This window comes from Vicia villosa, unplaced genomic scaffold, assembly GCF_029867415.1.
Source record: "Vicia villosa cultivar HV-30 ecotype Madison, WI unplaced genomic scaffold, Vvil1.0 ctg.000487F_1_1, whole genome shotgun sequence".
Classification (NCBI taxonomy): domain Eukaryota; kingdom Viridiplantae; phylum Streptophyta; class Magnoliopsida; order Fabales; family Fabaceae; genus Vicia; species Vicia villosa.
The window spans coordinates 632,263-656,527 of NW_026705236.1; the positions used below are offsets into that span (position 1 = coordinate 632,263).

Genomic DNA, 24,265 nt, shown 5'->3' on the forward strand with positions numbered 1-24,265 from the left:
TGTTTTTGTGAGATGTATGATTTTTAATGCCATTGACATTAATTCTTCTTATTATTACGAATAGTACACTTGCAACTTTTAATAATGATCTATACACTCTTCGAATACAAAGAGTGTATTTTCCAATGGTGTTCGCACAATTACCCTTGTCACGTCATATATCAATTCCATATTTTATTGTAGAATCATTAGTACGGAAGAAGAACATTAAAACATGAAATCTATAATCATTGGTGAAATAAAAGATGTTACTGATAGCTATAATCTATGTTTTTTTTTATAATCAAATTGGATTTAAAGAGCACTAGGGGTGCTTAACCCAAATACAAGGAGAAAGAAAATCGGTCGGTGTAACACACACAAACCAACACAACAACAAAGAATCCGACCAACAATCACAACAAGAAAAATCTCGGGTCTAGGAACCACTCCTCCTGGGACCTATTACAATGATTCTTATAAAATACACTAAACCAATCCCAAGAGAGAGCTTTCATGAGAAATAAACCATCAAAGGAGTTTACATCCAACCCATTAAAAATAACATCATTCCTACCGATCAATATAATCCAACAAAAAACTAGACCGAATAACTACTTCAAATCAACACCACCCACTTTGCCACAATGCTCTTCCAACCAACAAAGACGTCCCACAATCAAATCAACCACGGAGTCATCAACCAAACGCAACCAACAAAGTAATTTCCTCCACCATAGGTTAGTAAAATAGCACTCAAAGAAGAGATGATTAAGATCTTCCTCGATATTAAGACAAAAGGGGCAACATATATCATTTAGATTAGACAAAATGCCCATTTTGATAAATCAACCTTAGTTGGAAGCCTATTCCAAATCAATCTCCAACCAAAGATAAGGATTCTACTAGGAACTTTGGTCTTCCAAAGACTAGAGAAAACTAATCATAAAGAAGGTTCCAAGGGAAATGACTGAACAACACTTAAGGAAAAGGAATCATAAGCATTACTAACCGAAAAACCGGAAGCATTACTAAATCTTTGGGGTGAAATCTCTTAGACTACAGTTGGAAAAGAGTAATATTTCCTTCAATTTTTGTAGGAGGGGCGTGATTTATGATTTATAATTATCAAGATGCAATGGTTATATGTTGATGGATTGGTTATCCAAATTTATTCATCGCAATCACTTGCAATCACAAATGGTTAGAGCTGGTTGAAAATTTGAGATTGTACAACTTCATGTTAGATGATAAGCCTGACTTGGGGAACCGTTTTTTAATTTAAAACTAGATCATTTAATAAATTATTTCAAAAAGGAAAATATTTTCGGAGAGGTCATAGAAAGTAAGTAACATTGACTAGTTATTGTCAAATATATCATCAAGTATAAATACTTCAACACAAGGGTTCTATTTATAGATTTGCTTGTGTGGGTTGCAACCTGAATAAATCAACTTAAGTGCATACCTTACAGTGTACTTATTGTTAAAATCCATCTCTTACAAGAGCACTCATTTTTTGACAAATTTACAATAATTTTTTCACCATTATATGAGATATGCCTAACCTCATAATCATATTCACTTGCACGCCTGTATAACACAAATGTTAAACATAAAACACAAATTCATATTGTGTAACACAAATCCTATTCATATTCAGAGTAAAACACAACAAGAAATGTAAAAACGCAAATGTTAAACAGTTGGATATGTAAAACACAAAGTAAGAATTTATTACCTCACTATCCAATTGTTGTTTTTTTCAGATTCCTTTTTTATCATTCTCTTGATATTTGGTAGAATTGGCAATCTTTTGCCTGTTTGACTCCCACCTCAACACGAGATAGACTCTGACCTTTTCAATCATTGTTACAATTAGCTTGGCCCTGATTGTGACAAAAATTGAGCTGAATGACTCAAACATATTGCTCACCAAAGTATTTCACCTTGTAGTGGTTATAAACCTAGAATTGTGCCAAAACCTAGGAAAAATCTTTATTAAGTGCTTGAATGTCTCCTTATTTAATTCTTTGATTTAAAGCATTGTCTTTTCCCATGAAGTCACATAACTAATAGTAGTTGCTCTCCACATTAGTTCTTTCCATTTAATTCTTGGAATTTCTTCCTCGAATTGTTGTATAAATGCCTTGAAATAAACAAAATCCATAGGACGAGTAACATATAAATGGTATGTCCTAGTCGTAATTGTGATTGTGTTCATCCTCCTAGTTCCCTTGTCATTTTCCAACAGAACAATGTCATTAACTTCCTAGTAGCTAACAGTTGAGTTCTTGTACCGTAGGGTTTCTACCTTAATGTAAGTTAGATGAATGCGAATTGTCTCTAGTGAAAATATGAAGCTTTGGTTCCAACGCATTTCATTTCGTCTTGAATCACGGTGAAAAAGCTTTGTTTCGTCTCAACTTTGGGTTTCATCTCAACTTGTCTCGTGATTTTTTCTCTCTGAACCAAATGTACTAAATGATGTATTAAACCATACTTGTATTTGATACACACATAACATATAAATGAAAAAGGAATTACAAAACAAAATATAAATATAGTATAAATTTGAATGTATTCAAATTAAATAGTTTAAATAAAAATTAAATTCTTTTAAGTATTAAGAGAATTAAATTATTATAACATTAATACTAGAATATTAATATTGATATGGGACTTTAGTTAATAGTTTAACTGTGATAATATATTATTTAATTATTATTATTAATATATTAATTAATTAATTAATTTTCAATACATAAAATAACATATGCAAGATAAATTAAAAAGTATGTAGTGTTGCAAATCTAATGTGTAGTTGAATTTTGTTGTTGTTAATATTCACTAATTTTTATAATACAAGGGCCTAGGTCCAACAAAGAAAAACTAAAAGAAAGAAACATGGGAAGTGGAAACTCCCAAAAGGTAATTATTAAACAACTGGACCAAAACATCCGGACAAGCTTCAAAAAATTGAGGCTCGGGGTCGTAAATAGAGCTCATCTTAGCCATAACATCAGCACATCTATTGGTTTCTCAATAAATATGAGTGAAACGAATAACGACTCATCCCGAGAGTAATTGTGTTATACGGTTAAAAACAATTCTTTTATTGCTCCATTATGCTTGCAAATCCTGTTGAGCCTCGCAACAATAACTTTGTTATCTGATTGAAGCCCAAGTCTTCAGTGCCGTCTATCAATCGCAAACTTTATGCCCTCCAAAACAGCCCACTTATCAGCTACCTCAATGTTACAACTGCCAATGTACTTTGAGAAACCCTTGTGCCAGCACCCATTATGGTCGCGAAGGATTCAACCACACGTTGTAATAGAATTCTACTTCACCGCTCCATCCACATTGACACACATCCATCCTTCAAGGGGAAGATTTCATCTGATGTTACAACTACTTCGCGTTAATTCCTTGATGAAAAGCCGCACTAGTTAAGTATTCTCTAGCCTTATCAGTAACCAGTTGAGTTAAATTTCTAGGCATGTTGAAATTATCATCGTGGATCCTCTTATTCCTCCAATACCACGGTGTGTGACAAGATGTGGCCCAAACCTCTCTTTAAATTATATCACCATCTATAATATACTTATTAGACAAATTAACTGAAATCCACTCATGCATATTAAGCGAAAAGAACACTGTCCAATGGACTGTACTGATTAGATTCCTCCATATATCCTTGGCCACTCCACAATCTCTCAACACATGAGAAAAATTTTCCACTTTGTCATGATAGTCTTTTCACTCTAGACCGCGAATTGGCATGACACTAAACCTATGAATCTAAAATCAATTAAAAAGAACAATAATCCCCGACAGCGACTCCAATTTGATTCGCTGTCGCGCACAGATCAAAGCGAATAATTTAAAAACTGTAGATAGTGACAATGGCTCGAGTCGTATCACAAGGATTCTTATATGATTTAACCAATCAAAATCGATTTAGGGGGGTTATGGTTTCAGGATCGATTTACTGAACAAAGCAAATAAACTATTAAAATAAGTGATTGTAAAAACAAGTCAATCTACTATTTTTCGGTTTCTTGTTAATCACTGGTTTTTACCTTACAATTCCCTAAGCGGCTTCGATCTCTATCCGATTTCAATACCAATTGACAAGCACAAAAAGATACCAAACAAATTGGATTCCTATATTCCGAATTAAGCAAACAGATTAATACAATCGCGAATTAAGCAAACATGACATACAACGCGATTTAACGACTAAGCGACGTAAACAACGATTAAAGATTAGGAATACAATCATAAAAAATTAATCAAGATATTCCACGAAATAATAGATTAAGCAAATGAAATTTCATAAAATAGAATTGAAAGAGAAACGAAATTGAATTGATAAATTAAAAACCTCAAAGCGTCTAAACGCGATTACAGTAGATCAACTCTAAATGATTAGTTCTCCATTCAAGCGTACAAGAAAAAGTATTTTTATTGTGAATAATGAATGAATGGTACTGTAGCGCGGATGCAAGCCTTATAAACAAAATAAGGTTTTCACTACTAACTCAAACTGGGTCAGAAACATAAAAGAAAGCGGCCCAAAATCAATCAAAAACTAAATATTTTATAACGTCTGAAACTTCAACAAATTATTGGGAATTATGCACTCCGAATCAGCTTTTGATTCCAACATGAAATTTGTAGCTCTTTCTCTTAGCTTTTCAATGCATCTTAAAACGCATCAATCTGATTCCCGTAGCTCAAGTTATAATTCGAACAGTGGACAACTATCAAATACTCGCTAAAGCTGAAAACAACAAACGAAAATAGATTAAAGGCAAACAAAGACTTAATTCTAAAAACATAATAAAATAGTAAAATAAACAAAACAAACTAGGAAAATTCCTAAGTACAAACATAAAAGAATAGAGGAGTGCTAGCAACACTCTCTTTTGAACACTCTCTCAAACACTCACTTTTTTATTGGTTGAAACATGTGTGGGCCCCTCATTTTGAAAATAGGCCCCACATAAAATAGTAGGATTCACGCATGTTTCAACCAATAAAAAAGTGAGTGTTTGAGAGAGTGTTCAAAAGAGAGTGTTGCTAGCACTCCTCTAAAAGAATATGCATTAAAATGCACTAATGAGAGAACTTACAGTGAGTATGTGAAGGAACTCATTAATGAGCAGTCTACCATGATTAATCGTCCACAAAAACAACTTCAGCCTCTCAGGAATTCAAAGAGTCTAGATTTTCTTCAAATTTGAAGCAGGAGCTGCCTCTTGATGATCTACAAACAAAAGACCATAAGTACTAGAGACTGAGACTGAGAAAGCTCCACAATTCGAATTCTTCCACAAACAAATATCATCTCCACTATTTGTAAGATTGAATATACACTATCAAATTTAAAAATATGTAAAAACACTATTTATCTATAAAAATATAATTTATTTTGTTGTTTTCACTTATAAGTTTAGTTATTTTTAAGAGCTAGGGTTGAATGGGTTAAGGCTCGGGATTTATGATGTTGGATGATTATGATAAAAGTAAAATTTTTTAATTATTTAAATGTAAATTTTTTTGATACTCATTAATTTAAGTTGTCTAGTTTTTTTTTTTGAAAATAAAAGTTTAAGTGAGTTGGGTTATGATGGCTCACCAGAGTCACGACAAACCTCAAGACTTAAAAAATGATTATAACTTACATATTACCCACCAAAAATATCCTCACATTAACACTCGGAACTGAATCTACAACATCTCGATGTATGAGTTAACTCCTTACTAACTAGGTGGTACTTTTTGTACACACTGTTCTAAAATTTTCATTTTCATTTATTTAAAACTAAAATAAGATTAAAAAAATAACATGATATTAAATTATACCATTTTATTGATTGTGGGGTAAGGATCCTCTTCATTTCTTAAAAGAAATTAAAACTCCATTATCTATCTATCTAATATATCTAATCTAATATACATCTATAAAAATTAAAGTACCTGGAAAAACCACTTCTAACCTTCTGACTTAATGTTCAAACTTTTCTAATTCCAGGGATCAAAATATCTTATTCCATTCTTGTTTCACTCTAGTGCATTTGACAATTAATACTGCTAATGTGTCACTTTCCCAATTTTCCTTCCTATTTTTTTATATTTTTAAAATCTCTAAAATTTCAACTCTAAGTGATTATTACACTTTAGATTTGTTTGAGAAACATAATTCCAATTTTTTGGACAATGTAAAGTCACACATGAAATGTCACTCCCATATTTTTTCTTAGTCTTTATTTATTTATTTTAATCTCTAATTAATGGTTAATTGAAAGGACACGTTGAGAATTGGAGTGGTGAACTCTAAACTTTAATATTTATTCCTCTCTTTTGTCAAAAAAAAAATTTATTCCTCTCTATCTATAATTTAAATTCCTCTCTCTCCAAATTTCTATATCCTTTGGAATTGAAAAGTCACTAGGGCAAATGAGCTTTCTCCAAAAAGGGACGGAACCGGCTAGTACCCGGGTTCGATCCCGGCTGGAGTCAAAAACGCCCTGGGGCCACGGTGCCGTCGCCTCCGAGCCCGGGTCCGGATTAGTCACGTGGGGCCCCTTTCCCCCACGGATACCGGTCGGTTAACACCCAAAAAAAAAAAAAAAAAAAAAAAGTCACTAGGGCAGCAGGGACGAAACCCAATTATGTTTCCACCACCACCGAATCTGTTTCCTCTTCTGTCGCAGTGTTTCCACCACCACCGAATCTGTTCTGTCTTCCAACTGTTTCCTCTTTGAAGAAGCAAGTAACTGTGAAATGAATTGTTTCAGTCAAGGTATAATTGCTTTACATCAATCCTTCTAATACTCTCTCTGCAAATTCATTCTTCCATCTTCTTCCATCTGCCATCTTCTTCCATCAACGAACTTTAACATCACATGAGTCACTAATTTCTTCACCTTTTCCCCTGTGTTCTGTTTTAGGTTTTATTGATGTCAGTTAAAGATGGTGGTTTGGGCAAGAGAATTAGTTTTAGCTATCTTTGGTTTTGTTTATACTTGATCTAATGTTAAAGAAAACAATTGATTTAATCTATTAAGCTTCAATCAATTGTTTATGCTTAATCAAATGTTAAAGAAAACAATTGATTTAATCTAATAAAGTTTCATTATGTTTGATTTTATGTGACTATTTGGCGGATTCACATTCAATTCCTTACTAATTTTGTTGTTGGAGTTGATTTGAAATGGATCTGTTGATTGTGATTTTTATTAATTGTTTCTTTTGTTGTTGTACTTTATGATGGAGTCGTCATCCAGAGGTTAAGTTGGCTCAGAGAGTAGACAAGGTTTACATCACAGTTCAATTGGTTAATTCCAAACATGCCAAATATGAAGTTATTGTCATTAGCTCTGATGAATAATCTAAAGTGAGAGAGAAACAGCCTCACATGTAACTAATGCCTTACTCTTTTTAGGTTTATCTACACGTGTGAAGTAGTATTTGATAGCTTGGTGGAAGCACCCCTTCGACCATCCAACAAGAGAAAATATCAGGTCAATTTTTATCAATCTTACTACATACATCACATTTGTTCAAGATCATTTCTCCTTACAAATGCTTAAAAATCTATTATCTATAGCATTTAATGTGTAATAGTTTTGTGCGACAGATATGTTGTCAACATATTAGATGGGTTAATATTTAATGTCCTCATGGTTTTGAAAATTCTCAAGGGTGCATTTCTTCCAACTAACACACCTGGAGTTTCTTGCATATTTCATCTGTCAATTTATATGGTTTGTTTGCCACATTTGTTTTAATTTTCTAATTGGACACCTTCAACATTAGTAATTCACTTTTACCACATTGTGAATTGCCTTAACAATGTCCTTTTGTCGTTCAAAATCGTGTTTGGACATTTTGATACAGATTGCATACTATATCCAAAGTCCCAGAATTAATACTGGAGAGTTTGTTGTTGGTTTGATATTGGACAATTCCCAGCTGAGGTAGTAAAAAGGTCAGAAAAGAAGGAAAAGTCCAAAAAGAAGCCAGACAGTGCAATTTTTGGATAAGTTAACGGTAGTTTCTTTATATACCTTTTCTTATTAATCATAAGAAACGCCACATTAATCTCATTATGTTAAATTCTGTTAAATTTGTCACATGTTAATTTCTTCTATTAAATTATGAATTCTTAAATGCAGTCACACTGTTTCTTGAACATGACTCTGTGTTTCCTTTTAACACGAGGTTGGGAGGGTCATTTTTGTTAGTTTTGTTTGTTTATGGATTCTATCATTATTAGTGTAAGAGTACAACTCCTCATATGTTTGGATATGATGTTGATACAAACTGATAAGTATAGCTTGGTGGTATATTATAAAGAATGTTTCCAAAATATAATATTGCAGCTTCTTACCTTGAATCTCTCTGGATTTTTGCAGGCTAAGACCCATGTCATATTTCACTGAAGTAGCTACAGAAGTTGTATTGTTAACAATGTTAAGTTCACTGGTATTATGTGGCCTGAGAAAGTAAAATAGAAATGGTGGATTTTTGGGAGTCAAATGAGTAGTAAGAATGTTCTTTATGTTGGTTATTTCTGTTTCTTACCTTCCAACCTTCTGTCGGGAGCTACCCTCAAGGTCTGGTCTTCCGGGGTTACTTGCCTATCTGCTCTCGAAAATAAGACCTAAAAGCATACCTTTCAATCTACATGGTAAGTAACTCATATGACTATAGAGAACCATGGAATCGACATTGAATCGTATCGCACGATTCAACTCCTCCAACATCCCAGGGCCCTAATCTCACATAGAAATTCACCCTCAAGGAGATGACAAAAGGAGAAGGTGTGGCCCACATCTCCGGGAGTTCATCCCCGAAGAATAGCTCCTGAACTACGAAGCACGACCCATTCCTAAAGATCACACATTCGAGGAATGCCTGTAATATATGTGGCAGAAGGGCATCCTTGGAATTACTTCACAAGAGATAGCCAACATATATGTAACATGCCTACTCGCAGTTACTATCCTGATGTTTGTTCTCTAACCCCTCGTCTCATACTTACTACACCATTAGATTGTAGGATTTCAAAATTCGTCGCTTGATAGGAAAAAGGGAATATCATGCTAGCATCCGTTCATATATCTTGGTCCAGGTATCCTAAGGTTCACCTTACCATATTCATATTTTGTTAATCGATGTACACAAGTTTCACCAAGTTGTAAGGCCCCCTTGCCTTTGGTTTCACATGGTTAGCTTCACAAGCTACAAGACCTCAACATCTTTGGTGTACGTGGCTAGCTTTTATTTTCTTTCACCGCTCATTCCATGATGTCTACAACCTAGTTGAAGGAACACTCGGGCACGAAAGCCTTTAGAATGATTAACAAATCAATTATCCAAGCCTTATCTTTACTTATAAAGGTACAAGAATTTCACATGGATTTGGTTGATACTCAATAGTATGCTAATGTTGTGGAAGCTTAGGCATCTCATAGAATTTTCCGTTAGCTTTCCAATGCCTTCGACGGCGCCCGATTCTGAGTTACGGAACTCCAGTTATCGTCGAAACAATAAAGAGATGATTTTCTGTCAGGTGCAATCGATTTGCACTGGTGTGCAATCGATTGCTCACTGAACCAGAGCCAAAAATGACATTTTTACTGCATAAGATCAGTTCTAACCCATTCTAATTCATCCTAATATGAACCCTAACATGTAACAACAATTCAATACATGTATCATCACTTCAAGAACACATACTCCATCACTAATCAAGCTTGCAACAACAATTGTTCATTCTAACCCTTGTTCCCAAACATGCAATTGATCACAAAATCCCAATTCCTACCCAAGGTTCCTATCGATGGGAACTCACCTTGTATAATAGATGTTTAGAGGTTGCAAATTTTGCCATTGAGCTTCCAATTTGGCCAAGATTCTTCTTCCAACACTACCAAACTCGTAGCCCACTTCTACTCAAAATTCAGCAAGGACCATCAAACTTCAAACTTGTCTTTCTCCTACAATACAGAACCTATGAATGCGAAATCAAATATCAAATTGAAGATAAGTTCGTGTAGATTCCAGAACTTCAAGAATGACCTTAATCCAAGCTACGAGTAAAAAGTTATGGCTTGATGATTGAGGACTACTCAAGGAACTTGTATATCAAAAATCAGCTTCAGACCCCTAACTTCAAACACGATTTTCTCTCTGATCCCAAACATGTAGAAGGAAAATATTATATGCAAATTGTAGAGAATTTCGTGGGCTTTCTGAAAAGTTCAAAATCGTTTCAATCGGAGTAACGAGCAGAGAATTATTACCTTATTGGTGCAGCTGCTCCATGGAATACGAAAATGTTGGTGATGGTGATGAACATGAGCTTCTCCTTTCTCTCTCTTGCTCTTATGTTCTCCTTTCTCTCTTCCTTGCATTAAAATTATGATTTGTAACATAATAGTTCCATAGAAGAAGTTTTATGTCCATGCAAAGGATAACTAAAGTCCATAATACCCTCCAACTAGTTGGTATTTACCCATGTGCCATTTAGTTTATTTCAGATCAATTCCTTTGAATTCTAACCGTTCCATTTAGTCCCTCTCAAAAACTCTTAACATAAATAAACATGTTTAGACAAATTTGGGATAATACATTGGCGGGCGGCGGATTTTGGCAAGCGGCGGACCCAAAATCCCAACCCAACCCGCTATTTTTTGGCGGGTGCGTGGGCTGGTCTGGCGGGCCATGACCAGTTTTGCCACCCCTACATACTGAAAAATTAAAAATAAGACATCCCATCAACAATGCTTATGAATGCAGGTCTCATAATATTTGAAACAAATCAAACTAGTAAAAATAATAACAAAGTGGCACATTTAACCATTGAATTTAATTAAAGGATCACGAAAATGAAAAAAAAAATATTGGGACAAATTAGACTGACCAAAGATCATTGTCTTTTTTTTTTTTTTGGATTTTTTCAAATATTAAAACTAACAAAAAAAAATTAGGAAATGTAACACCCCATATTTTCCGTTTATTAATTTAATTTGGATTTAAATTAATTAATTGGAATTTTGGCATTTTAATTTGGATTTAACTGGAAAATTATGGAATAAGAGCTATTGGGCTTATAGTGTAATGTTAGTAAAAGAGGGGTGCTATTTGGTTAGGCCTTTTACTAAATTGTGTTTATTTTATTTTATTTTTCATAAAATAAGAAAAGAGCCAATTGGGAGAGAAAGAAGAACACGTGAAAGAGCAAAGAAGAGAAGAAGAAGGGAACCTTCAAGAACTCCAATCCAAGGTAAGGGGGGACTCTTCCTTTTAGTATCTATTATGTGATTATAGGTAATAGGACTGATTAGGATATTGTTTGATTCAATTGGATGTATTGGGATTTGGATTATTAGGTTTAGGGAGGTTATAATTGATGAAATTGCATAGATTATTGGTTGATAATGTGTTTTTTTGATGTATAATGATGTATAATGATGCAATTGATGATTGTTTGGTTGTATATGATGCTTAGAGTCGATTTTAGACCTTGAATGTGTGAAATTGCAGGGTCTGTCGCAGACTTGCGAATCTGCAAAATCGCAAGTCCGCTAAGCGGAGGACCTGACCTGGTTAGCTTCTGTCAAGGGTCACTAGTGGTCCACTGAGCGGAGGTCTGAAGGAAGTTCGCTTATACCTCACGTCGCTAGTGGTCCGCTGAGCGGACCCTGCTGTGCAGAAAATTTTCTAAACTTTAAGATAGCATATCTTTTGATCCGTGTACCTTTCTTAGTGCCATTTTGAAGTTGTAAACCAAATTAAATAATTTATATGATGAATAGGTGGCATGGGCAGTGGCTCGACTTATTTTTAAAAGGGGTTTAATTGCTTTGCGAAATGAAATATTGTGCATATGTGTGATTGTGTGAATATGACAATGTTTGGTGTGGTGACAAATGAACGGTGGTTATTGTTATGGTTATTATGATGAATGTGTAAATAATTGAATGATTGTGCAAACATGTACATACTTTGTCGGTGACGATAATAGTGAGTTATGGTGAGACGATGCGGCGCATCGGATCGGTGATGTTTTTAAGTATGTTATATGTGTGCATTCATTCATATGTATTCGGTGATGGATCCCGGTGATGTTTGGATCAAATGGTGGACATATTTCCCATTGTGCGGAAATTGTGTCGGTTGGGCCGTATCTCGGTGATGTATAGATCGGTCGGGTGGATTAAGTCCACAGATGATTGGTACCACATGCATAGTGTCAGTTGTTCCATATGCATATTGATATAACATGATTGAATGAGTGTCAGTGTTGTATTTTGGTGATGTAATTGTTGGTATGATTACTTGATAATTGTATGAAAATCTGAATATAATGCAATTTGGGTGAATGGTATGCTATGACGTTTTGTTGCTTATGAATGCATAATATTTATTAACTGTGAATGAGACTCACCCTTACATGCTGTCATTTTTCAGATTGAGGATAACGGCTTTCGACTTGGTGAGGATTAGCTCATAAGTCAGTGTGTTTAGTGTAGCGTCAAGTGTCATGCTCTGATATTTTAACATTGCGGGACGCTAGTTTTGAGTTAAAAATTTTATTGTTCGCCTTTGGTTTATTTTATGGGACATGGTATCAAAGATGTTGTGCCTATCCGTTTGATTAATTTTCCGCTATGTTGACATGAGATGTTTTGAACTATTGATGAATGTTCCTTAGTTGATGCATGACAATAAAGTACGTTATTTTGTGTTTTAAATCGAATTGTGGCACCCTTGTTTCATGTTACTCTGATTATTTATTTAATTGTTGCGGGGTTTAGAAGGGTGTTACAGGAAACAAAGTTAAGAAATAAAATAAAGAAAAAGTCAAAGGTTAAATGCCAAGTTGACACGCATGGGACCCGGAATTCAAAACGAGCCAATCATAGCTCGTCTTCTTCAATGGAACCATTCACTAAAACGTAAACCAAAAAAGCTACTTCAGATCCAAACCAAATGCTCGTTTCTCCATGAAATCTTATGGAACCTGAAGTAAAGTTCAAGATCTCGCTTCATAGAAAGTCACTGCATCAAGAAAAATGACAAACGAACACATATCCTTGTAGTAAAATGCAGGTCAACATACGACTTTGAACATGTTTGCAGAAATTTCAAAACGAGAACACAAGCTCGAATTCAGCATGAGTATACATCGAACCTATCGTTCAGCCAGCTAAACCAATCATGAACATAATCACATCATTCAGAACTAAGAACCAAGTGAAGGCAAGATGTAAAGGTTAAGTTCTGAGGCTTACCTAGTAGAGAAGCTCCACTGCTTCTTCAACTTGAACAAGATGAAAATAGAAACCCAGAGGAACTTCAGTTGCTTCCAATAAAACTTCTAACCAAACTTGAACGCGAGCAAGAGAGTATGGAGAAAGAGTTTCAGAAAAGAGAGTAGCTTTTTCCGAGTGATTTTGAGAGGAGGTCGAGTCTGAATTAGGGGTGGCAATTGGATCCATTAAGCTAAAATCCATCCAACACATTTTGATTATCCAATGAATATTTTTATTTTATACTTTAAATCTATTAAATTATATATTTTTAAAAATAATAAAATTTGAAAATACAAAAAATTATTTTTTTCGAAAAAACAAAAAATCGAGATTTTTCGAAAAAAACAAAAAAAATCGAGTTTTTTTTTTTCAAAAACACAAAAAAATCGAGGTTTTTTGAAAAAACAAAAATTTAAGATTTTTTGGAAAACAAAAAATTGAGTTTTTTTTCAAAAAAACAGAAAATTGATTAAACCTACAACAATACAATACAATCTAAACTAAAATTATTAGTCAAAATCTACATTAATTAATTCAAAGAAAACCTAAATTAAAATTATCAATCCTAATTTAAAAATTACTAACTAAAACCTAAATTAAAATTATTAAATAAAACTTGGTTTAAAAGAAAATAAATGTAGTAAAAAAAAGAAAGGGAAAGGTTTATAAAATAATAAATAATAAAATAAAAAATAGAGAATTTGGAAAAAAACCTGGCGCCAATCTTGTGTGGTGCGTTGATGAGGATCCATGGTGGGGAACGCTTGCTGAGCCTTCTAATCTGGTTTGATGAAGATCCAATGGTCCAGAATTGAGGGTGCACCATGGTTTTTTCAGGCAGCGCACATAGGATCTGAAAACAAATTAATTCAAGAAAAATATATGGAGACATGGGGATCGAACCCCTGTCTCGATGGTCACATGAGTCTCTTTATTGCCAGCTGCGTTGGATGTAATGTTGTTAAAAAAGTGATAACTAAACAATAAATAAGAAAAGATAACTATAAATGTTAAATTAAAAAAGAATAGTCGACTGGGCCCCTGGGTGCGCGCTTTTGCCAATCAGCGGCAGAGAGAGAACTAGAAAAATTGATGGACCACTGTGAGTGTTACGCGTGGGATCCCACGCCCCTACTGCAGTCAACGAGGAAGAGAGAGAGTGAGAGAGAGAGACCGTTTGACTCGCCAACGGATGTCGTCCACGCGTGCGCACTAATACCCATCCACTGTTCATCTTCTTCTTCAAGTTACCTGCGGAAATTACTGCGAACTTACCCATGGAATTACCTGCGGATTTTACGCAGATTCTTCTTCAATTTCGTGACTTCGCAATGGCCATGAACGAAGCTACATGATTCCAAATCTCGCCCAGATCCACTAAAACGACCTTTGTGAGTTTAATGGCGGCCCTCGTTTGGCCTGGAAACACCTGCAAGTATCAACACGAATGACATGCATTCCTTTGCCCTAGCCATGGCATTCTTCGTCCTGGGCACCAAAGCTTCATCCTAATGGCTTAAACCTTCCTTAAATGGTACCAGGGACTCGTACATATTGTTAGTTTGAATCGAAACATGGTACATCAAGAGATATAAAAGCCAGAACTTGGGTGAATATGCAACATGCAATATCAATATTCCAATCGTCACATATCTTAAATAACAGTGTATACTTACTCTCTATTACCTTTGGAGAGGATTAGAATGATGGTTTGGCTCTGAAACTTGCTTGGATGGTGAATACGAGTTTTATCTTTTTCCTTGAAATCTTGCACCTTTGGAAACCCTTGCTTCCTTCTAATTTTTTCGTCCCCTCATGGCTTATTATTGTTGAGTATATATAGGAGCAAACATTAGGGTTAATAGGTTTAGAAAGAATCAAACAAATCTAATATTTTGATGGTGAGAAAATTTGATTGATCTTTTGAATGAAAACTTGCTTTTTCCATCCAAATCTCCTTCCAATCAAATATAAATGATTTGCTTGTGCTCCAAGAATCTCCTTTGATTGAAAAAAATGAATCATGTACCAAATTTGATACCTATTTTATTTTATCTTGATTTAAATTGAATAAATTCAAAATTTAATAAAATAAAAAATCAAGGCCATGTATCAACGAAATTATTTGGTCCTCATGGTGTTTCTTGGGCTTTCATATGATCCAAAATAAAGTCTAATGATTTAATTCTTTATTTTTAGTTTTTTACTTGATTTATTTGCCATTTAAATGAATAAAATTCAAATAAATAGAAATAAAAATGCTAAAAATATAAAGATGGCTTTATAGGCCCTTTTATGGATCATACATGTGCTTGCAATCCAAAACCTAGGCCCTTGGTTCAAAAGTGCAAAATTACTCAATTAGGGTTTTGTGCACTCTTTGAATTTTGCTCAACTTGTGCGCTTCATATCTCCCTCAATATTTAAGATATGAAAGTGTTCTAGGACTTTTTGGAAAGACCAAGATGTCCTCTACAATCCACTTTGGAACCATTTTTCCATTTGGATATTTTATCTTGATGATATGGGCTTTGACAAAAAACTGCTTTTGGTTGACTTTCAAAAATGACCTATAATCTTTTGGACCATATCTCTTAAATGAATCATTTTTAGCCTTAGCATCAGAGAGAAAAAGTTGTAGAGAATTCAATTTCCTTCAAGATAGGCTTTTGGATGAGAAATTTCTGATGTTCCATGTGAGAGTTATGGCTGGTCAAAGTTTAGTTGACTTTTAGGTCAAAAACCCTAGTTTAGAAACTTTGAGTTTTGTTGATTTCTGAACTTTTCTTGATGAATCATGATCAACCCTTGATCAAATGATGAATGTTACTTCAGAATAAGGATGTTGCCAAAAATCAGAAATTTTGACTGTACTTTGACCACGATTGACTTTTAGGTCAAACTAGTTGACTGTTGACTTTTTGAGCTGTTTTGTGAATCAAAGCTTGAAATATAGTGGGCAAATTTTGGGGTATGACAACTACGTTCACTACAACAATGATGAAGCTAGTGAATTCTCAAAGTGTATCAAATTTGAGAATGGTCTTCGTGAGGAGATCAAGCAAGGTATCAGGTATTAGAGGATTCAGCGATTTGTCGATTTGGTGGACTGTAGCAGGATCTTCGAAGAGGATAACATCAAACTGAAGTCATCTAACTCTCGCGAGTTTGTTGACAAGAAAGGTAAGAAGCCTATGGATAGAGGTAAGTCATATGATAGAGGAAATCCTAAAGCTGGCGATTGGAAGAGGCCTAGTGGGGGAGATTCTGGTGCTCCCGTTAAGTGCTACAACTGTGGTGAGACTGGGCATAGAAGGAATGAGTGTAAGAGTGGGGAAAAGAAATGCTTTAAGTGTGGTAAGGCGGGTCATATTGCTTCTGACTGTAAGATGAAGACCGTGACTTGCTACAATTGCAGCGAAGAAGGCCATATTAGCCCACAGTGCACTAAACCAAAGAAGAATCAGTCTAGTGGAAAGGTCTTTGCTTTGTCTGGGTCAGAGACTACTCCGGAGGAGCGATTGATTAAAGGTACGTGTTTTATCCATGGCACACCTTTAATTGCAATTATTGATACTGGAGCAACGCATTCGTTTATTTCGTTGGATTGTGTTAAAAGATTGGGATTAGAAATATCTGATATTAATGGAAGTATGGTTATTGATACTCCTGCATCGGGTTCAACAACTACTTCTTCTACTTGTTTGAATTGTCTGGTTGATATATTTGGTAGAAAATTTGGGATGGACTTAGTGTGCCTTCCACTTGAACAACTTGACGTTATTCTGGGAATGAACTGGTTGGAATTCAATTGGGTTCATATTAATTGCTTTACGAAGATAGTTATCTTTCCTGAAGAGAGCAGTGTTGAGGATTTGGTGATGACTACTAAGCAGGTAAATGAAGCGGTTAAAGATGGGGCTGCAATGTTCATATTATTTGCATCCATGAAGGTGAAAGGGAAAGCGGTGAGTAATGAATTACCGGTAGTATGAGACTTTCTAGAGGTTTTTCCAGAAGAGGTTAGAGAGTTGTCACCTGAGAGGGAAGTGGAGTTTGAGATCGAATTAATTCCTGGGACGAGTCCTGTGTCGATGGCGCCTTATCGTATGTCGGCATTCGAGTTGACTGAATTGAAGAGTCAATTAGAAGAGTTGCTTGAGAAATAATTCATTCATCCTAGTGTTTCGCCATGGGGTGCGCCGGTGTTGTTGGTAATGAAGAAAGAAGGTTCGATGAGACTATGTGTGGATTATAGACAGCTGAACAAGATTACTATCAAGAATCGATATCCATTATCGAGGATTGATGACTTGATGGATCAGCTGGTCGGAGCAAGTGTATTCAGTAAAATTGATTTGAGGTATGGGTATCATCAGATTCGTGTGAAAGTAGACAATATTTAGAAGACTGCATTCAGAACGAGGTATGGTCATTATGAGTATGCCGTGATGCCATTTGGGGTTACTAATGCGCCTGGTGTCTTTATGGAGTATATGAATAGGATCTTTCATCCTTATCTCGACAAGTTTGTTGTGGTGTTTATAGATGATATTCTGATATATTCTAAGAATAAGGAAGAGCATGTGGATCATCTTAGAATTGTGTTGGAATTGTTGAAAGAAAAGAAGCTTTATGCGAAGTTGTCGAAGTGTGAGTTCTGGTTGAGCGAAGTGAGTTTTCTTGGTCATGTGATTTCCAAGGATGGTATTGCCGTAGATCCGACGAAGGTAGAAGCAGTATCTCAGTGGGAAGCTCCGAAGTCAGTTTCCGAGATTCGTAGTTTCTTGGGTCTTGCAGGTTACTATAGAAAGTTTATCGAAGGATTTTCGAGGTTAGCGTTACCATTAACCAAGTTGACTAGGAAGGGGTAAGCATTTATTTGGGATTCTAAGTGTGAAGAAGGATTCCAAGAGTTGAAGAAGAGGTTGACTAGTGCTCTGATCTTGATTTTGTCGAGTCTGGCGGAATCTTTTGTGGTTTATTGTGATGCGTCGTTAATGGGATTATGTGGTGTATTAATGCAGAATCAACAGGTTGTGGCGTATGCGTCGCAACAACTCAAAGTGCATGAGAGGAATTACCCGACTCATGATTTGGAATTGGCGGCGGTGGTCTTTGTATTGGAATTTTGGAGACATTATTTATATGGTTCAAGGTTTGAAGTATTCAGTGATCACAAGAGCCTGAAGTATCTCTTTGATCAGAAGGAGCTTAATATGAGGCAGAGGAGATGGTTGGAATTTCTTAAGGATTATGATTTTGGGCTGAATTACCATCCGGGTAAAGCTAATGTCATTGCTGATGCATTGAGTAGGAAAGCTTTACATATGTCTATGCTAATGGTGCGAGAACTGGATTTAATCGAGCAATTCCGAGATTTAAGTTTGGTATGCGAAGGTACTTCTAATAGTGTTAAGTTGGGTATGCTGAAGCTGACGAGTAGTATTCTTGACGACATTAGAGAAGGTCAAAAATCCGATGTGGGATTAGTTGATAAGTTGACATTAATTAATCAAGGTAAGGGAGGTGAATTCATAATCGACGAGAATGGCATAATAAGGTTTGGTGAACGTGTTTGCGTTCCTGATGTTGCTGAGCTGAGAAAGAGTATTCTTGAAGAGGGACATCGTAGCGGATTAAGTATTCATCCGGGTGCTACCAAGATGTATCATGATTTGAAGAAGTTATTCTGGTGGCCTGGAATGAAGAAAGAGATTGCTGAATTTGTTTATTCTTGTTTGACTTGCCAGAAGTCAAAGATTGAACATCAGAAGCCGTATGGAGCTATGCAACTGTTGTTCATTCCGGAATGGAAGTGGGACAGCATATCGATAGATTTTATTTCTGGGTTGTCGATGACAGTTAAGAAGTGTGAGGCCATTTGGGTTATCGTGGATAGATTGACGAAATCTGCTCACTTTATACCGATGAGAATGGATTATCCTATGGAGAGGTTAGCTCGGTTGTATATTGAGAAGATAGTGAGCTTACATGGTATTCCTTCGAGTATTGTGTCAGATAGAGATCCAAGGTTTACGTCGAGATTTTGGGAAGGTTTGCAGAAAGCATTGGGTACTAAGTTGAGATTGAGTTATGCTTATCATCTGCGGACTGATGGTCAAACAGAGAGGACGATTCAATCGTTGGAAGATTTGTTGCGTGCGTGTGTGTTGGAAAAAGGTGGTGTTTGGGATAGTTATCTGTCGTTGATTGAATTTACCTACAATAATAATTTTCATTCGAGTATTGGTATGGATCCGTTTGAAGCTTTGTAAGGTAGGAGGTGTAGGACGCCATTATGTTGGTATGAATTCGGTGAGAGTGTGGTAATTGGACCAGAGATTGTTCAAGAGACGACGGAAAAGATTAAGATGATTTAGGAGAAGATGAAAGCTTCTCAGAGTCGTCAGAAAAGCTATCATGGCAAGAGGCAGAGAACACTTGAGTTTCAAGAAGGAGATCATGTGTTTCTGAGGGTTACTCTGACGACTGGTATTGGTCGCACGCTGAAGTCAAGAAAGTTGACGTCGCGTTTTATCGGTCCGTTTCAGATTGCGAAAAGAGTAGGAGAAGTGCCTTATCGTATTGCGTTACCACCGGCACTTGCAAATTTGCATAATGTATTTCACGTGTCTCAGTTGCGAAAATACATTGCGGATCCGTCTCATGTGATTCAAGTGGATAATGTGAAAGTGAGGGATAATTTGACGGTTGAGGCGTTGCCTATGACAATTGAAGACCGAAAGCTGAAGCAATTGCGTGGAAAAGAGATAGCTTTGATGCGGGTAGCTTGGGGAGGAGCAGCAGGTGGGAATGTTACATGGGAACCGGAGAGTCGGATGAAGGACTCTTACCCTGAACTCTTCACTTGAGGTATGTTTTCGAGGACGAAAACTCTTTTGGTGGTGGAGAGTTGTAACACCCCATATTTTCCGTTTATTAATTTAATTTGGATTTAAATTAATTAATTGGAATTTTGGCATTTTAATTTGGATTTAACTGGAAAATTATGGAATAAGAGCTATTGGGCTTATGGTGTAATGTTAGTAAAAGAGGGGTGCTATTTGTTTAGGCCTTTTACTAAGTTGTGTTTATTTTATTTTATTTTGGGTTAAATATGTTTGCGGTCCTTATAAATATAGTGGTTTTCAACTTTAGTCCCTCTAAAATTTTCCTTCAAACAATGGTCCTTATAAAGTTTTCCATCCACAATTTTGGTCCTTGCCGTCAACTTTCATTAACGGAAGCTGACGTGGCATGCCACGTGGAAGACAGCTTGGCAAAAATTTGAAAACACTAGAAATTGCGGGGGTTTTAAACCTCCTCTAAACAAACCCATAAAATCTTAGGAACAAAGTTCTATCAGACATTTCATCAAATACCTTAGATGCAACATTTTAAATTACAACATTCACGTTTTCTACCGATTCAATTGTTTCAACAAACATTAATACACACATCCTCAACAAAAAATCTGCCTCACACGCTTATTGAATATTTGTTTTGTCTTCAACAGTCTGAAAAGTTGTGAGCCTGAGTTTCTCATTGCTACTCCAGAGAGGCTCTTGGAGCTTGTTTCAATGAAAGCAATTGATATTTCTCACGTTTCTATAGAAAGTGACATTCTTTATTATTCAAATTAGTTATTATGTAGATGCTCATTGTTTTTCTCTAAGCTTATTGACAGTTGTTAAATGACTTCGTGCATGCCTTGTTTATTTTCATGTTAAAACAAGTTCTATTTTGGAAAATTTGGTTAAATGAATTTTTGTAAATTAAGTTATAACTTTTGTTGTTTCAGTTATGTATTTAACTAGGCGCTAACAAATATTTTTTCCCTGACAGAACCAAGATGTAACTAATGCAATTCAGAAGGTTGCAGCTGCCTATGATTGTAGGATTGTTGAGGGTGCTCTTAGCCACCAAATGAAGCAATTTGTGATTGATGCAAATAAGGTTGTGCTAAATCTAAATGTATCTAATCCAGATTAGAAGCTTGATGATGCAGAGTTTGAAGAGAATGAAGTTTACCTAATTGATATTGTAGCTAGCACTGAATTCCTCTTGAACAACCAATTGTATTCCTTCTTATTACCCATCTCACACAAACAAGATATGATTCATATTTTCCTGCTCCCAGCTCCATGTGAAAATCTTCTAGTTTGTTTGCATGATATGAAGCAACTTTAACCAATGCTTGATCTATTATTCTACTACTATGTTTGAATTTTACCAAATGATTTTATTTTCAGAACTTTCACAATTTCATCTTTCATAACCCTATGTTTAAATGTTTATAATATTTAAAAGCATACATGCTCATTATTCTTTTGCCATATCCACCCTTATACAATATTTTCATTTAGTGTTTATGGTCAATACTGCTATGGAAAATGCTTGCACGTAGCTATGCATTTTTATTTGGATGTCAAGTTTTAAAAGCGTTTGTTATTACTATTATTCTTACAAAGCATTGATGTCCTATGTCAATTTTGGAGCAGCCAGAATCATAACTCAAACCTTCTATATATTTTGAGGAAGGATGTCAAGTGCAATAAATTGGTCAAGACTCTCAAATCCATGGGCTGTTCCACGTCCCTTGAATCTGCAGCTACTATTAATGATAGGTAACACCAAATAAATACCTTTGTGCACAGTTTGGTTTAATTTTTTTATTATGATATTTTGGTTAATACAGCTTTAAGAAACCTCTTGCAGATGTGTCATTGGGTTCATTTTATTGTTTTGGTACTTCGACTGTCTAAATGACAATTCTGTAGCAAACTCATTTTCATACCAGTATCACAAAGAGAGGTATTTCATATACCTGCAAAGAGAGGTCACACAATGGAGGTATATTCATATACCATTTCACGATATGTGTCCTTTTCTTTTCCAAGTGGTTCGAGATTTTATAGCCTGTCTAATTTTAATGTTTTTTATGAAGGTTGGAGCTCAAAATGATGGTGGAGAAAGGAGTGATGAAATGATGTTGGAGATTTTATAGCCTTTCTAGTTTATAGTTACTGCTATTGATGTTGCTATTGATGTTGTCGTTGGTGAAACAAATTTGATTGTGATTGGGAATAATGTTGCAATTTTAAATGGTGCATCTAAAGTGTTTGATGAAATGTCTGCTAGAACTTTGCTCCTAAATTTTTTTGGGTTTATTTAGCGGCGGTTTAAAACCCCCGCAATTTCTAGTGTTTTTAGATTTTTGGCAAGCTGTCTTCCACGTGGCGTGCCACGTCAGCTTCCGTTAATGAAAGTTGACGGCAGGGACCAAAATTGTGGATGGAAAACTTTATAAGGACCATTGTTTGAAGGAAAATTTTAGAGGGACTAAAGTTGAAAACCGCTATATTTATAAGGACCACAAACATATTTAACCCTTTTATTTTTCATAAAATAAGAAAAGAGCCAATTGGGAGAGAAAGAAGAACACGTGAAAGAGCAAAGAAGAGAAGAAAAAGAAGAGGAAGAAGGGAACCTTCAAGAACTCCAATCGAAGGTAAGGGGGGACTCTTCCTTTTAGTATCTATTATGTGATTATAGGTAATAGGACTGATTAGGATATTGTTTGATTCAATTGGTTGTATTGGGATTTGGATTATTAGGTTTAGGGAGGTTATAATTGATGAAATTACATAGATTATTGGTTGATAATGTGTTGTTTTGATGTATAATGATGTATAATGATGCAATTGATGATTGTTTGGTTGTATATGATGCTTAGAGTCGATTTTAGACCTTGAATGTGTGAAATCGCAGGGTCTGTCGCAGACTTGCGAATATGCAAAATCGCAGGTCCGCTATGCGGAGGGGGGTCCGTTAAGCGGAGGATCTGACCTAGTTAGCTTCTGTCAATGGTTGCTAGTGGTCCGCTGAACGGAGGTCTGAAGGAAGTTCGCTTCTGCCTCACGTCGCTAGTGGTCCGCTGAACGGACCCTGCTGTGCAGAAAATTTTCTAAACTTTAAGATAACGTATCTTTTGATCCGTGTATCCTTTCTTAGTGCCGTTTTGGACGTTGTAAAACAAATTAAATATTTTATATGATGAATAGGTGGGATGGGCAGTGGCCCGACTTATTTTTAAAAGGGGTTTAATTGCTTTGCGAAATGAAATATTGTGCATATGTGTGATTGTGTGAATATGACAATGTTCGGTGTGGTGACAAATGAACGGTGGTTATTGTTATGGTTATTATGATGAATTTGTAAATAATTGAATGATTGTGCAAACATGTACATACTTTGTCGGTGACGATAATAGTGAGTTATGGTGAGACGATGCGGCGCATTGGATCGGTGATGTTTTTAAGTATGTTATATGTGTGCATTCATTCATATGCATTCGGTGATGGATCCCGGTGATGTTTGGATCAAATGGTGGACATATTTCCCATTGTGCGGAAATTGTGTCGGTTGGGCCGTATCTCGGTGATGTATAGATCGGTCGGGTGGATTAAGTCCATGGATGATTGGTACCACATGCATAGTGTCAGTTGGTCCATATGCATATTGATATAACATGATTGAATGAGTGTCAGTGTTGTATTTTGGTGATGTAATTGTTGGTATGATTACTTGATAATTGTATGAAAATCTGAATATAATGCAATTTGGGTGAATGGTATGCTATGACGTTATGTTGCTTATGAATGCATAATATTTATTAACTGTGAATGAGACTCATTCTTACATGTTGTCATTTTTCAGATTGAGGATAGCGGTTTTCGACTTGGTGAGGATTAGCTCATAAGTCAGTGTGTTTAGTGTAGCGTCAAGTGTCATGCTCTGATATTGTAACACTAGGGAACGCTAGTTTTGAGTTAAAAATTTTATTGTTCGCCTTTGGTTTATTTTATGGGATATGGTATCAAAAATGTTGTGCCTATCCGTTTGATTAATTTTCCGCTCTGTTGACATGAGATGTTTTGAACTAT

At 35.5% G+C, this 24,265-nt stretch overlaps 1 protein-coding gene across 1 annotated transcript; it reads left to right on the forward strand.

Annotated features, from left to right (window-relative positions):
• Positions 1–16,705: 16,705 nt before the first annotated feature.
• Positions 16,706–21,311, forward strand: LOC131628871 (uncharacterized). The gene is made up of 4 exons (XM_058899677.1): positions 16,706–16,795; positions 17,156–17,284; positions 19,871–20,104; positions 21,165–21,311. The coding sequence occupies exons 1-4, from the start codon at positions 16,706–16,708 to the stop codon at positions 21,309–21,311; spliced, it is 600 nt and encodes a 199-aa protein (XP_058755660.1).
• Positions 21,312–24,265: the final 2,954 nt, after the last annotated feature.